The sequence below is a fragment of the Chiloscyllium plagiosum genome, chromosome 2 (genome assembly GCF_004010195.1).
Source record: "Chiloscyllium plagiosum isolate BGI_BamShark_2017 chromosome 2, ASM401019v2, whole genome shotgun sequence".
NCBI lineage: Eukaryota > Metazoa > Chordata > Chondrichthyes > Orectolobiformes > Hemiscylliidae > Chiloscyllium > Chiloscyllium plagiosum.
This window is the reverse complement of record NC_057711.1, coordinates 39633514-39647478: the sequence shown is the minus strand read 5'-3', so window position 1 is coordinate 39647478 and position 13965 is coordinate 39633514. Positions and strand designations below refer to the sequence as shown.

At 40.5% G+C, this 13965-nt stretch overlaps 1 protein-coding gene across 1 annotated transcript in view; it reads left to right on the top strand.

Moving 5' to 3' along the window:
• The window catches only part of LOC122559054 (xanthine dehydrogenase-like), a 360223-nt gene that overhangs the window by 288206 nt on the left and 58052 nt on the right, over positions 1 to 13965 (top strand). Inside the window, exons 15-18 of the mRNA XM_043708284.1 lie at positions 5661 to 5804; positions 5941 to 6064; positions 8189 to 8418; positions 11500 to 11609. Coding sequence (XP_043564219.1) covers positions 5661 to 5804; positions 5941 to 6064; positions 8189 to 8418; positions 11500 to 11609 — 608 coding nt within the window. The remainder of the gene's footprint in view (positions 1 to 5660; positions 5805 to 5940; positions 6065 to 8188; positions 8419 to 11499; positions 11610 to 13965) is intronic.

Sequence of the window (13965 nt, the reverse complement as noted above, 5' to 3'; positions counted from 1 at the left end):
CTCTGAAGGTCAACGTATCATTTGCTTTCTTGATCACATGCTGCACCTGCATGCTGGCCTTCATGATTGGTGGACAAAGACACCCAAGGATCATTGCATATACCGCGTTCTTAATCTATAGTCCTATAGATTGTATTTATTGCAAGAAAGTTAGAAATTTTGGAAAGACATATCAAAGTAAAAGTATTGAAATAGGTGGATTTTGAATCACCATATTTTTTGAAAATTTTCAAGTTATGGGTTTATGAATAGCTTGGTTTGTTCTATTTTTGTGTTCAATTTGTTACAACCAAATCTGCAGCATAACATGCTTATGTTTGAGTGAAAGACCACCATTTGTTTTTTAAAGAACAAGCCAGATTTTGGAGGTGCCGGTGTTGGACTGTGGGTGGACAAGGTCAGAACTCAGACGATGCCAGATTATAGTCTGGCAGTCTATTTGAAATCACAAGCTTTTGGAGTGTTGCCCCTTCATCAAAGCTTGTGATTTCAAATAAATCTGTTGGCCTATAACCTGGTGTCGTCTGAATTCTGACCTTGTCCAGGTTTTAGTTTGGGATTTGACTTGCCCAGTAGAAACATCAGCTAGGATCGTGACATGTTCCATTTGGCAGGAAGAATAAAAAGCAAGCATTTTGTCTACATGGAGCAGGATTGCAGGGCTCTGAGATACAAAGATACCTGGATGCCCTCATAGTGTTGGTGAGGGGAGCCAGTGAATGTCATTTATCTGAATTTTACAAAAATTCGCATTAGAGATTAATGTGTAACATTAAAGTACATGGGATTGGAGGTGGTGCACTGATATGGATAGAGAACCAGAAACAAAAGGTAGGAATAAACTGTTCTTTTTCAGAATGACAGGCATTGACTAGTGGCGCAACACAGGGATTAGTCCTAGGACCTTAGCTATTTCATAATATATATTAATGATTTAGATGAGGAAACTAAATGTAATATCTCCAAGTTTCCACATGGCACAAAGCTGAGTGAGATGGTAAATGTGAGGAGGACACAGAGCTGCTTCAATGTAATTTGGACAAGCTGTGTGAGTGGTCAAATGCATGGTAGATGCAGTATATTGGAGATAAAAGCGAGGTTATCTACTTTAGGAGTAAAAGCAGTAAGGCTAATTATCATCAGAATGACTATAGATTAAGAACGCGGTATATGCAATGATCCCTGGGTGTCTTTGTCCACCAATCATGAAGGCCAGCATGCAGGTGCAGCATGTGATCAAGAAAGCAAATGATACGTTGACCTTCAGAGTGAGAGGATTCGAGTGCAGGAGCAGGAATATCTTGCTGAAATTATTCAGGGGCCTGGTGAGACCACACCTGGAGCATTGTGTGCAGTTTTGGTCTCCTTATCTGAGGAAGGATGGTCTTGCTACAAAGGGAGTGCAATAAAGTTTCATCACCCTGATTCTTGGAATGGTAGGACTGATGTGTGAAGAGAGGTTGAATTGTTTAGGATTTTGTTTGCTGGCATTCAGAAGATTGAGTGGAATCTCATAGAAATTTATAAAATCCTAACTGAACGCGACAGGATAAGTGCAGGAAGGATTTTCTTAATAACTAGGGTGTCCAGAATCAGTGGTCACAATCTAAGGATACAGGGTAAACTATCTAAGATTGAGATGTGGATACATTTCTTCATTCAAAGAGATGTGAGCCTGTGGAATTCCCTGCTATGTGATGTTGCTGAGGCCAAAATACTGTATTATTTCAAGAAGGAGTTGGACAGAGCATTTGGGGTTAAGGGAGTCAAAGGATATGAGGGAAAAGCAGGATTGGATGTTGAGCCAATATCATAATAAATGGCAGAGCATTCTCGAAGGCTGTCTTGCTTACTCTTGCTGCTATTTTCTGTTTTTAAGTTTGCATGAAACACAAAACATCCTGTCAGAACATCCTCACTTTTAATCCTCTCAGAAGGCTTTGAGTCTTTGGAGCTCTCGTCCACAAAATATGGTGGAGGCAGACTTTGAATATTTTTAATGCAGCAGTAGATGGATTCCTGATACGCAAAGGGGGTGGGGCAGGCTTGGTGGTGAAAGGCTATTGGGGTTCAGTGAGAATGTGGAGTAATCAGATCACTCGGGACCATGTTGAATAGTGGAGCAGACTCCTGCTCATAACCTATCTGCTCCAAACCAGAAACTGACAGAAACCCAAATACATGGTTGAGGAATAATTGAAGTTGAAATCAAAGGAAAGATGCAAAGAAGTACACAGGAAAGCAGAAATTAGAAACATTGCATGTCCTACAATATCAAGAATTGTCTCTTTTAAGCAGAAAAACTTGTCAGAAAATGAAAGAACTGAGTCAGCAGAATTCAAGAGTCACTTTCAAAAATACTTGTCAGATTATTTATGGGATTAAGAAAGCTGTAAACCTGCATGTCTTTCCAGACCTATTGTTATGAATCAGGACAGACTCTCTCAAACTATTTCAAGGGAGGAGCCTAACTTTGCTTGTTGTTTGCAAGTTGATATTCCAGGAGAGGTGTAGCTGGTTTTAAACAAACAGAATTTATTTCCAAGTTTACCGAATGAAACACAAACAAAAGAGAACAGAATACAGAATAACTTAGCCTATCTGAAAACCCAGCAGATTATCCCAACCTAATGATGCTGTTCCAATATTTGCAACAATCCCCATGAACACTGCTTGCCAAAAAAAGATAAAATCAAACACAGGGTTTTACAGGAGAGATGTCAGAGTGAGGGAGGATCAGTATGGACCTGCTTCTTAGGGTCCAGCAACTTCACAATCTGACTGACTACTTTCAATGAACAGCTACACTATTAAAAACCAAACCAAGGGCGAAAGTGAGGACTGCAGTTGCTGGAGATTAGAGTTGAGAGCATGGCGCTGAAAAAGTGCAGCATGTCAAGCAGCAACCGAGGAGCAGGAAAATCAACGTTTCTGGCAACAGCCGTTCATCGGGAATGAGGCTGAGAACCTTGGGGTAGAGAGATAAATGGGAGGGGTTGGGGCTTGGGGAAGATAGCTGAGAGTGTAATAGGTGGATGGAGGTGGGGGTAACGGTGATAGGTTGGAGGTGAGGGTGGAGTGGATGGGTGGGAAGGAAGATTAGATTAGATTACTTTAGATTCCCTACAGTATGGAAACAGGCCCTTCAGCCCAGTAAGTCCACACCGACCCTACAACGAGTAACCCACACAGACCCATTCCTCTACTCTATATTTACCCCTGACTAATGCACCTAACATTATGGGCAATTTAGCATGGCCAATTCACCTGACAGGCACATCTTTGGATTGTGGGAGGAAACCGGAGCACCTGAAGGAAACCCACGCAGACACAGGGAGAATATGCAAACTCTACACAGACAGTCGCCCAAGGTGGGAATTGAACTCGGGTTAACCACTGAGCCACCAGGCCATCCAAATGAACCAGTTTCACCTGTTTCCTCATTTCCCCTTCCCCACCTTGTCCCAGTTCCAACCTTCCAACTCAGCACTGCCCTATGACCTGTCCCATCTATCCATCTTCCTTCCCACCGGTCTGCTCTACCCTCCCTCCAACCTATCACCTTCACCCCCACTTCCGTCCACTTATTGCACTCACACTACCTTCCCACCCAGCCCCACCACCCCCTTTCATTTGTCTCTCCATCCTGAGGCTCCCAACCTCATTCCTAATGAAGGGTTTTTTGCCTGAAAAGTTGATTTTCCTGCTCTTCAGATACTGCCTAACCTGCTGTGCTTTTCCAACACCACACACTCAACAAAACCCAAACCAAACCAAACCAAAAAAGAATGGAACTGGGAGAATTGACCACTCACCTTTCATTGTCCAAGGTTTTAAAAAAAACTTGAAAATCTTTTGCCTGAGGCAGTATCTGTTAGCTATAAACAAATTGGCCCTAAAACCCTTCAGACCTAGACCTTTCGGAATTGCAGCTTTTATGACCTCACTGATAAAAGGCCAAGGACAGCATTACCTTGTTAAAGGAGCAGCATCATCACGCTATGAAAACACCACACTCACTATTGAAACATGTCAAACATCATCGAGGAGATTTGTTCAGGATGGAATCATACAGAAAGAGAAGAGACCCTTCAGCCTATCATGACTGTGCTGCCAAAACACTAAAAAAACTAGAAATCCTGGTTCATGAGAGCTGGCCACACCCAGGCAGGCTGCTTCTATTGTCTAACTTTTAAAAAAACACTCAAGGTCTCATAAGCTGTTTATTCTTGTGGTTTTGGTAAATTGCTCGGCACTTCTGCCTTATAACCTCTCTTCAAAAAAAAGGACAAAATAACTGTTAAAGCTATAGCATAACCACACTATGGCCCTCATAATTTTATACATCTCAATCACATCCCTCTCAAACTCTTGTGCTGTAGGAAAGCAATCCTAATCTGTCTAATCTCTCTTATTAACAGAAACTCACCAGCCCAGGTCACATCCTGGTAAATTTCATCTGCAACCAGCACTATCACATCCCTTTCTGATATGGATTCCAGAACTACACACAATACTCTAACTGTGGCCTAACAAGCATTTTATAAGGTTCCACCATAATCTCCATGCTCTTAAACACAGTGCCTCAGATAATAAAGACAAGAATAGAGATGCCTTCTTAATTATTTTATCCACATCTCCTGATAACTTAAAGATTTAGTGTATGTGCACACCACAGTCCCTCTGATTCTCAGTGCTTTTCAGGTTCTTACTGTTAATTGTATGTTACGTTGTCCTGTTTGTCCTACCCAAGTGCATCACCTTACACTTATCCAGATTGAATTCCATTTGCTACTGATCAGCCCATCTGACCAGCCCATCTATATCATTTTGATCTAAGGCTATCCTCCTCACTAATTGCCATCCCACCAATTTTTGGATTATTTGCCATTTTCCTGATCAACCCTCCTACATTCAAATCTAAATCATTTGTACAAACTGCAAACAGCCAAAGATCCCTATGCTGACCTCAATAGGACACATATCCTGTAAGAAACACACTCCTCGACCCTCTGCTTTCCTGTCATTCAGCCAATTGTTGATCCAATTTTCCAAATTTCTTTGGATTCTATAGGTTCTTGCCTTTACTATCAGTCTTCCATGCAGGACCTTATTATGCCTTGCTGTTCAAATAGAATACACATTCGAAAACGTCAATCAAGTTAGTCAGACACAAACTCCTCTTATTAAACCTTGTTGACTGTCCCTGGTTAGATCTGCCTCTCCAAACGCAGATTAATTCTGTTCATCAGAATTAATTCCAATACTTTGCATACCATTGATGTTGGAATGACTGGCCTGTCATTTCCTGGTTTGTCCCTTGCTTCCTGCTCTCATAATGGCACCACTTTAGCTCTCCCCTAGACTTCCTGCATTGCTCTGTGTCCAGAGAGTAATTAAGTATTTTTGCAGCACCTCTACTATGTCCTTCCTTGCCTCATTCAACAAGTGACCTCTGAGGAATATGCCAGAAGTTAATAGATAAATGAGGAAAACTTTAGGAAATTCAGCATGGCCATTGCGTGAGCAATCAGTGATAAACACTTCTCAAAGCATGGTCAATGGAACAGAAGATGCAGTTGTAACTGTGAAAAGCATTGCCATAGTCCTTTGAATGATGGAGTAAGTTTAAGCATGCATTTCCTTTTTCTTACATCCAGACCACCGGTGAACAACTTTACATCAATGACATATACCCTCGACATAATGAGTTATTTTCAGCATTTTGTCTGAGCAAAGTGGGAAATGCAACTATCAGTCACATTGACACTTCAGTGGCTGAGAAATGGTTTGGCGCTGTCAAGGTAAGTAGTAAATAGAATTTGTGAGTGCACTGTTTTCCAATGCTGTCTGTTTGGCATTGTATATATGAACAAACCAATGCCCAAAATGTCTATGTTAAGCTTTGAATTAATTAATCTCCTCTATTTCAAATCATAGGTAATCTTAGCAAAGGACATACCTGGATCCAATACATTTATGCCTCCACCCTTTGAGGTTGAAGAGATTTTAAGCAGTGGTCCTGTTCTGTATGCTGGGCAGCCAATCGCATTATGCATTGGAGGTAATGCAATTGGAAAAAGTACAAATCCGAACTTTATCAAATTCAATTCTTAGAAATCTAATTGTGCCTGAAAACAAATACAAAGGAGGCAGTGAGTGTACTGTGCCTGTCTATTCATGTGATTATGGACCATTTAAGAGTGGTGCTGTCCACCTGTTACAGTGGGCCATATTTGCAAACAGTACATTTATTGTGTGTCTGTTCGGCAAAATGAGAAATTGGGCATGATTTATTTGCTTAAAGACAGCCAATATTTTTTTTAAAAGGCATGTACTCAGTAATGAAACGCTGTGAAAGGGTTAAACTATCTAAGTAGCTAGGTTCTTGGAGGCAGCATTGAATACCCTGGTTTGCTTTGTTAACTGAGAAGAGGAGATCTCAACTTTCAGTATGAAACAATGGGAAACAATGAAAAAGAAGAATTGTGGGAAAATGGAAAAAGATGCAGATAAGAGTTGACCCAAAACGAACATGTAGATATTGGAGGATTGTTTTTCCCTACATGCAACACTGTACCATCTTAGGTTTGAGGATGGCTTTCTTTCACTCCGGTATTGTAGGTCCTGAAATGTCTAAATACTGTATCTACAAACCTTGCCATATGGGAGGTCAATGAGATTTGCTGGAGAAGGCAGGTGGGATGCTTGAGTTTTCATCCCCTCCTTCCACTGTTTGCGCTTGCCCTCCTGTCTGGGCCTGGGGGAGGATGCTCCAAACTGTTGCCAACTGTGTGATTGTTTCTTCTTGATTTTGAGAGGTCTTGGACTTGCCCTTCCCTCAAATCAGTGGGGATGCTTTCAGAGGGGCGGGGTGGCTCAAAGATGCTTTGAAGCATTTCCTCTGCCTTCCTGGTAACTACTTGCAACAACAAGCTCAGAGTAGAGACTTTATTTTGTAAGCCTTGTATCAAATGCATATGATGTGACCAGCCCATTGTTTGATTGGCCTCATTTAATATGTGTAAACACATTTCCAGAAAATCTTATATTGTTTAGAATTGAAAATGAAACATAACTATATTTCCACCGAAGAAAATATAGAAATAGAACTCAAACTTAAAGCTATACATTGTTCTATGAAGGGCTTTTGCCCGAAACGTCAATTTTCCTGCTCCTTGGATGCTGCCTGACCTGCTGTGCTTTTCCAGCACCACTCTCATCTATTGTTCTGTCGATGTTAGACACCAAGTTTCCAAATAGTAAGAATAATATATCATGAATATTCATTATAGCAACCACCCCCCCCCCTCCATCCACGCATCATGCGATCTAACGCGTTCCTCCCTTCACCCCTGTGAAAAGTATTGGCCACATAAGCAGAAGACAAGAATCTATAAAACAACATAAAGAAGATGGTAAGTTCGAGAAAGGTTATTTCCAGAGAGAAAAAAAGACAGTTAAAAAAAAGGTATACATTGAAATGAATGTACTGGTCCTCTATTTTAAAGTACATAAGACAAATCAGACCAGTATACCTTATTTACAATTTTTCCTTTATTTTTTGATCTCCTGGGAAATCAATTTTTGTGTGATTTTCCTTTCCCTAGAGCTGGTGAGAAGGGAAAATAATTGGCTGAGTTGGCCCTGGAGAGATACTCATCTCTTTCTAACCAGCTCAGCAATTATGTGCTGGCTGAGAATACCCGAGAAAAACTGTTGAATCAGCAATTAAGTGTTTCAGACTTAGTGCATTCTATATGGCAGCACCTTTACCAATGAGACCCCCATCCCAACACTTTCCTCTTATGGAGTATAAATATCATTTTCCCTTCAATTTGACATTTCTTTCTGGTGAAAACAAGCTTCAATAAATTATGTTTTTATTCAGCAATACTCAAATAAATAAAATGATAACCCACATTTGCTCTCTGCTACATAAGTCTATATTGCATTGTGTGGCTATCTTACCAAAAGGAGACCTCAGTTGCATTTTTTAAAATGTTAGATATAGTGAGAAATCATGCAAGTATTTGGTAAAAACATATCCATGATGATGGATATAGCAGTGTTGATCAATTTGTGAATTGCACATTTTAGGATTATTTTAATTACAGGTGTTGGTTCTCACTTTTGCTTCAGTAGCTGCCAAGATGTGTGTATTAATCGTATCCATTTTTATATTAAGTTTCACAGCATTTTGCTCTGGAGATGGCAGAAGAAATAAAGGTCACCTACAAAGATGAAAAACCACCAATAGTGACCCTGGATGACGCTATTGAGCAAAAGTCCTTTTATCCATTATCAGGAAAGGAATTAGTTGTTGGAGACCCTGAAGATGCTATTTCAGAATCTCTTCACCAAATTGAAGGGGAAGTTAGAGCTGGTGAACAGTACCATTTCCACATGGAAACACAGGTAACTCTCCTTTTACAATTAAAAAAAGAATTGAAATTAATTAAAAGGTTAGTGACAAGGGGAGGTGAATAGTGTATAATTATGTTGATAAATTTAATTCTTATTTTAAGATTGATGTTATGGTTAAAACTTAAAAATGTGTTGCTGGAAAAAGTGCAGCAGGTCAGGCAGCATCAAAGGAGCAGGAGAATCGATGTTTCAGGCAGAAGCCCTTCTTCAGGAATGAGGAGGGTGTGCCAAGCAGGCTAAGATAAAAGGTAGGGAGGAGGGACTTGNNGGGCGGAGGGGAAATGAGGAAGCTGGAGAAATCCGCATTCATCCCCTGTGGTTGGAGGGTTCCTAGGCGGAAGATGAGTCGCTCTTCCTCCAGGCATCGTGTTGCCATGGTCTGGCGATGGAGGAGGCAAAGGACCTGCATGTCCTTGGTGGAGTGGGAGGGGGAGTTAAAGTGTTCAGCCACAGGGTGATTGGGTTGATTGGTGCGGGTTTCCCAGAAGTGTTCCCTGAAACGTTCCGCAATTAGGCGGCCTGTCTCCCCAATGTATAGGAGGCCACATCAGGTGCAGCAGATGCAGTAAATGATGTGTGTGGAGGTGCAGATTATTAAAAGTCCAATGGATGCCATATCCAAAACTCTTATTTACCTCCATCTCCAGGTCTGTTATAATTACCATCCCATTTGTTTTGCAGTTTCAATATTGAGTTCCTGACTGATCTGGAGTGCTTTGCGCAAGACATTGGTAATGGGCTATGTATGGAACAGGTACATGCCTGAAGGGAGCAGAGGCCAGGTCACAATTTTTAAGAGTCATAGAGTCATCTAGCACAGAAACAGACCACTCAGCCCAACTCGTCCTTGCTGACCAGATTGCCTAAACTGAACTAGTCCCACTTTCCTGCATTTGGCCTATATCCCTCTAAACGTTTCCTATCCTTGTACTTATCCAAATGTCTTTTAAATGTTGTAATTTTGTTAAGATAATGGGAAAAAGTATAACTTCGGATTTTAATACCTGGGATCTTTATTGAACAAGATTTTTTTAAAAAGAAACTTAAAATGGCCACGACAACAGGTTGAAACAACTCATGAAGCCACAAGTAAACAAGACGAGTCTGAGCTGAAATTATCATGATCACCTTGTTATTTTAAGGCATTGAAACATAGATCTGTATTTCCAGTTTGACTTATACCTTTTGATTAAGTGTCACAAAATGAGATGAAAGAATCATCTGAAAAAGTTCCAGCCTGAAAAACAATTAATTTGGATACAGGAAAACATGACTGAATAAAAACATGAACAAAGGATGATTATTGAAGTTGAATGAAAGCAGCAGCTTTCCAACCACATTCTGGACAACCTTCAGGAGATATAGATAGTTGTGCCATTTTGTACTTCCACAGCTCCAGAAGAATGTCAATACAGAGAATTAGATAGTTAGTGATCTTTGTAGAATGGAAGCTATCATGTGTGATCTGCTAGCTTATGGATACAGAGACACAATAAAAGAAGCCATTGTTGACCACAAGTTACATCTAGTGTGATTGCTTGACAGAGTTTGCCAGATGAAGATGAAGTTGAATTGGAAAAGATTATAATTAATGATGTTTGATATCAAGTACACAGGTCATGTGCTGACAGAAAAAAAATCTTCTTGCAGTTGCTGAAATGGTGAGAGCTATGGCCGTGATGCAGTGACTAATAGCAGTAAAAGCAAGGCAACAATTTGTTGGATTGAGGAGTATTGGGCAAAATTCTTGCATAATTTGTCATCGGAGTATGAACCATTATGCCCACTCACACTCGAAGACCTGCTGTGGTATTGGGGTCTCAAATAAGAAGCAGCATTCATTCAACTCAAGCAACTAGTGATGGCATCACAAGTGCTGAAATGCTATGACATGATAGTAGTAAAATACAGACATCGGTTTTTAGATTTTGTAGTCTGATTTTAATACTTGAGACCTTCATCGATTAAAGTAGTTTTTAAAATAGAAAAACACTCAAAATGGCTACAACAATCAGCTGACCATAGAGTGAGCCTGCTAACAAAACCATCAACAAAAAAGAAACAATCTGGGCTGAAATTAACTGTCTTATCAAAACACATTGAAACTCAAATCTGTATCTGCTGTTTGACTTTATGACATCTTTATGACATATTACGATGAAAGTCTCATCCATAACTTACCCAGCTTGGAAAGCAATAAGCTCAGATACGGGAATACATGAATGAACTGTACTTTGAGCAGCTGCTTGGGCAGAGCGCTGGAAAAAGAGTGATGGATTTGTAACCGCAAAACTGTAAGACGGTCTCACTCTTCTTGTTTTCTCTCAGTGCTTCAAAAGACAATGCTCAGCAATAAAGCAATTAAGAAAAATATGTTAAAAAGAAATATGCACTGAGAATTCAAAGGTGTCTGCTGCTGAGTATACAAGACATCAGTTAAACAAGTTTGTGTGTGGGTGTTTGTGTATAAGATTTAAACATGAGGTGCACAGACAGTCAAGTATCTGTTCTCAAACATGATCTAGATGTATCTGCAAACTCCAGAAATATAGATAGAACATTCTAGAAATACTCAGCAAATCAAGCAGCACCTGTGGAGAGACAACAGAATTAACAATTTCATCAAACCTGAGCAAAGTTAGAGATATGATAGGCTTTGAGTAAGTGAAGTGGGAGGTGGGAAGAAAGGTAAGTGGGGAGGGAGTGCGAAGGGGCAAATTAAAGAAACAAAAACTATGGCACAAATGCTAAAATAGCAACAGCATGAATGCAAAGCAAATGGATTAAGGTAGAATGGAGAAAAAATAAGCACATGCAACAGGATGTGTTTAGAGGTTGTCATCTAAAATTATTGGACTTAAAATATTAAGTTCTTCAGACTTCAGATTACTAAGATGAAGTACTGTTCCTCAAGCTGGTACTCAGCTTTGCCAGAACACTGCAGCAGACCAAGGACAGAAAGGTCAGAGTGGGAGAAGGTGGGCAGTTAAACTGGTGCATAGCAGAAAATTCAGACTCATCTAGAAATAACTATCTTCAGAGATCATATTTTAACTATTTATTTTTGGACAGATTTGTCGGTGCGTGCCTACTGAAGATGGTTTGGATGTCCAGGCATCTTGCCAATGGTTGGACTTAGCACAACAAGCTATTGCCGGTGCATGTGGAATACCTGCCAAAGAGTAAACAGATCTTACCTTCCTCCCACTTTATGACTAACTTGCTGCAATTACTTTACAGCTTGTATTAACGCCAGCATTGAAATTGTAGAAGGCAACTTTGATAAAAACACTGGTTAGAATATGGCGTAACATGTTTAGACCTCCAAGGCATAATTGACATGAAACTCACAAACACAATTCTCTACAGAAAAAAGGAAAGGGACTATGACAGTAAAGGGTCTATCACATTTATCAGGACACTCAGACATTAACTGTGCAATTCATCACCATATAAATTTTCTAATAAGTACTGTAACTGTCTTAACCTTTAAATAAATACAACATTACCATCTCTTCTCTTCAGTTGTGATGGCTGGTCACAAAATTTGTAAGACGGCAAGGCCATAGCAATTAAGAGGATCTTATGTCTTATTTCTTTAGTTGAGATTCGGAGATGCCGGTGTTGAACTGGGGTATACAAAGTTAAAAATCACACAACACCAGGTTATAGTCCAACAGGTTTAATTGGAAGCACTAGATTTTGGAGCGCTGCTCCTTCATCAGGTGATTGTGGAGCATAAGATTGTAAGACACATAATTTATAGCAAACGCATAGAATGTGATATAACTGAAATTATATATTGAAAAAGAGCTGGATTGTATGTTAAGTCTCTCATCTGTCAGAATGATCATGTAGGTTTCAGTTCTTTCATATGTAAATCGCAGAACTTTTTTAAAGTTACATTCTTAAGTGAACTTTAACAATTGGTGTCATGTCAGCCGAGATAATGTATTGAAGGTGTGAGCTCCCCTGTGTGAGGCTGTCTGTGGCACAATGTTTAGACTGATTCTAATCTAAAAAATGGATTTACAGAATCTTACATGGATTCATGTAGTTTTTGAGCAAAGTAAAATGTAATTCTGCAAGTACAAATTCACCCCACAAACTTATATGTGTACGTGTATATGTGGGTGTGTGTGTGGGGACGATTATAAGTGTCTGTGAGAGAGTGTGTGCATGTGTGTGAGTGTAAGTGTAAAGGGGTATAAGTCTGTGAGAGGGTGCATGTGAGAGTGTGGAAGCATATGTGTAAGCGTATGAGAGAGGGTCTGCATCAGTGTGTGTGTCTGTAGGAGTGTGTGTCTGTGTGTGCATGTGTGTCTATGTGTGTGTATAATGCAATGGGGTCACCTGTAGTGTGACATAAACCCAAGGTCTCGGTTGAGGCCATCCCCATAGGTACGGAACTTGGCTATCAGCCTCTGCTCGACCACTTTTTGTTGCTGTTTGTCGTGAAGTCCGCCTTGGAGGATGATCACCTGAAGATCCGAGGTCGAAAGTCCCAGACCACTGAAGTGTTCTCCAACTGGGAGGGAACACTTCTGTCTGTTGATGGTTGTGCGGTGCCCATTCATCCATTGCCGTAGCCTCTGCTCAGTTTCCCCAAATTGCCATGCCTCAGGGTATCCTTGCCGGCAACATATAAGATAGACAACATTGGCTGAGTCACATGAGTACCTGCCACGTACATGGTGAGAGGTGTCACCACGTGTAATGGTGGTATCCATGTCCACACTCTGACACGTCTTGCAGCGCCTACCGTGACAGGGTTGTATGGAGTTGTCCTGAAAGTCGGGCAGTTTGGTAGGAATAATGATCTGTTAGAGGTTTGGTAGTTGTTTAAAGGTGAGCAGTGGAGGTATGGGAAGGTCTTGGCGAGGTGCTCATCCTCATTGATAATGTACATTATCTAGACTGACACACCACCTATTGTTAAAGTTCACTTGAGAATGTAACTTTTAAAAAAATGGTTTTGCGATTTACATATGAAAGAACTGAAAGCAACATGGTCATTCTAAAAGATGACGGACTTAACAAAAAATCCAAGTCTTTTTCAATATATAATTTCAGTTATAAAACACTGCAAACTTTTGCTATAAGTACTGTGCCTTACATTCTTATACTCAACAACCGTATTTCCAATTAAAGTGCTTCCAATTAAACCTGGTGGACTGTAACCTGATGTTGTGTAATTTTTAACTTCTCTAGTTGATCACTGAAATCAAGATCAAGTCTAGTATTTGGTCAAGCAGGATCATAAGAGTTTAAAAATGTGTTGCTGGAAAAGCGCAGCAGGTCAGGCAGCAACAAAGGAGCAGGAGAATCGACATTTCGGGCATAAGCCCTTCTTCAGGAATGAGGAGGGTGTGCCAAGCAGGCTAAGATAAAAGGTAGGGAGAAGGGACTTGGGGGAGGGGCGTTGGGAATGCAATAGGTGGAAGGAGGTTAAGGTGAGGGTGATAGGCCGGAGAGGGGTGGGGGGGGAGAGGTCGGGAAGAAGATTGCAGGTCAAGAAGGTGGTGCTGAGTCTGAGGG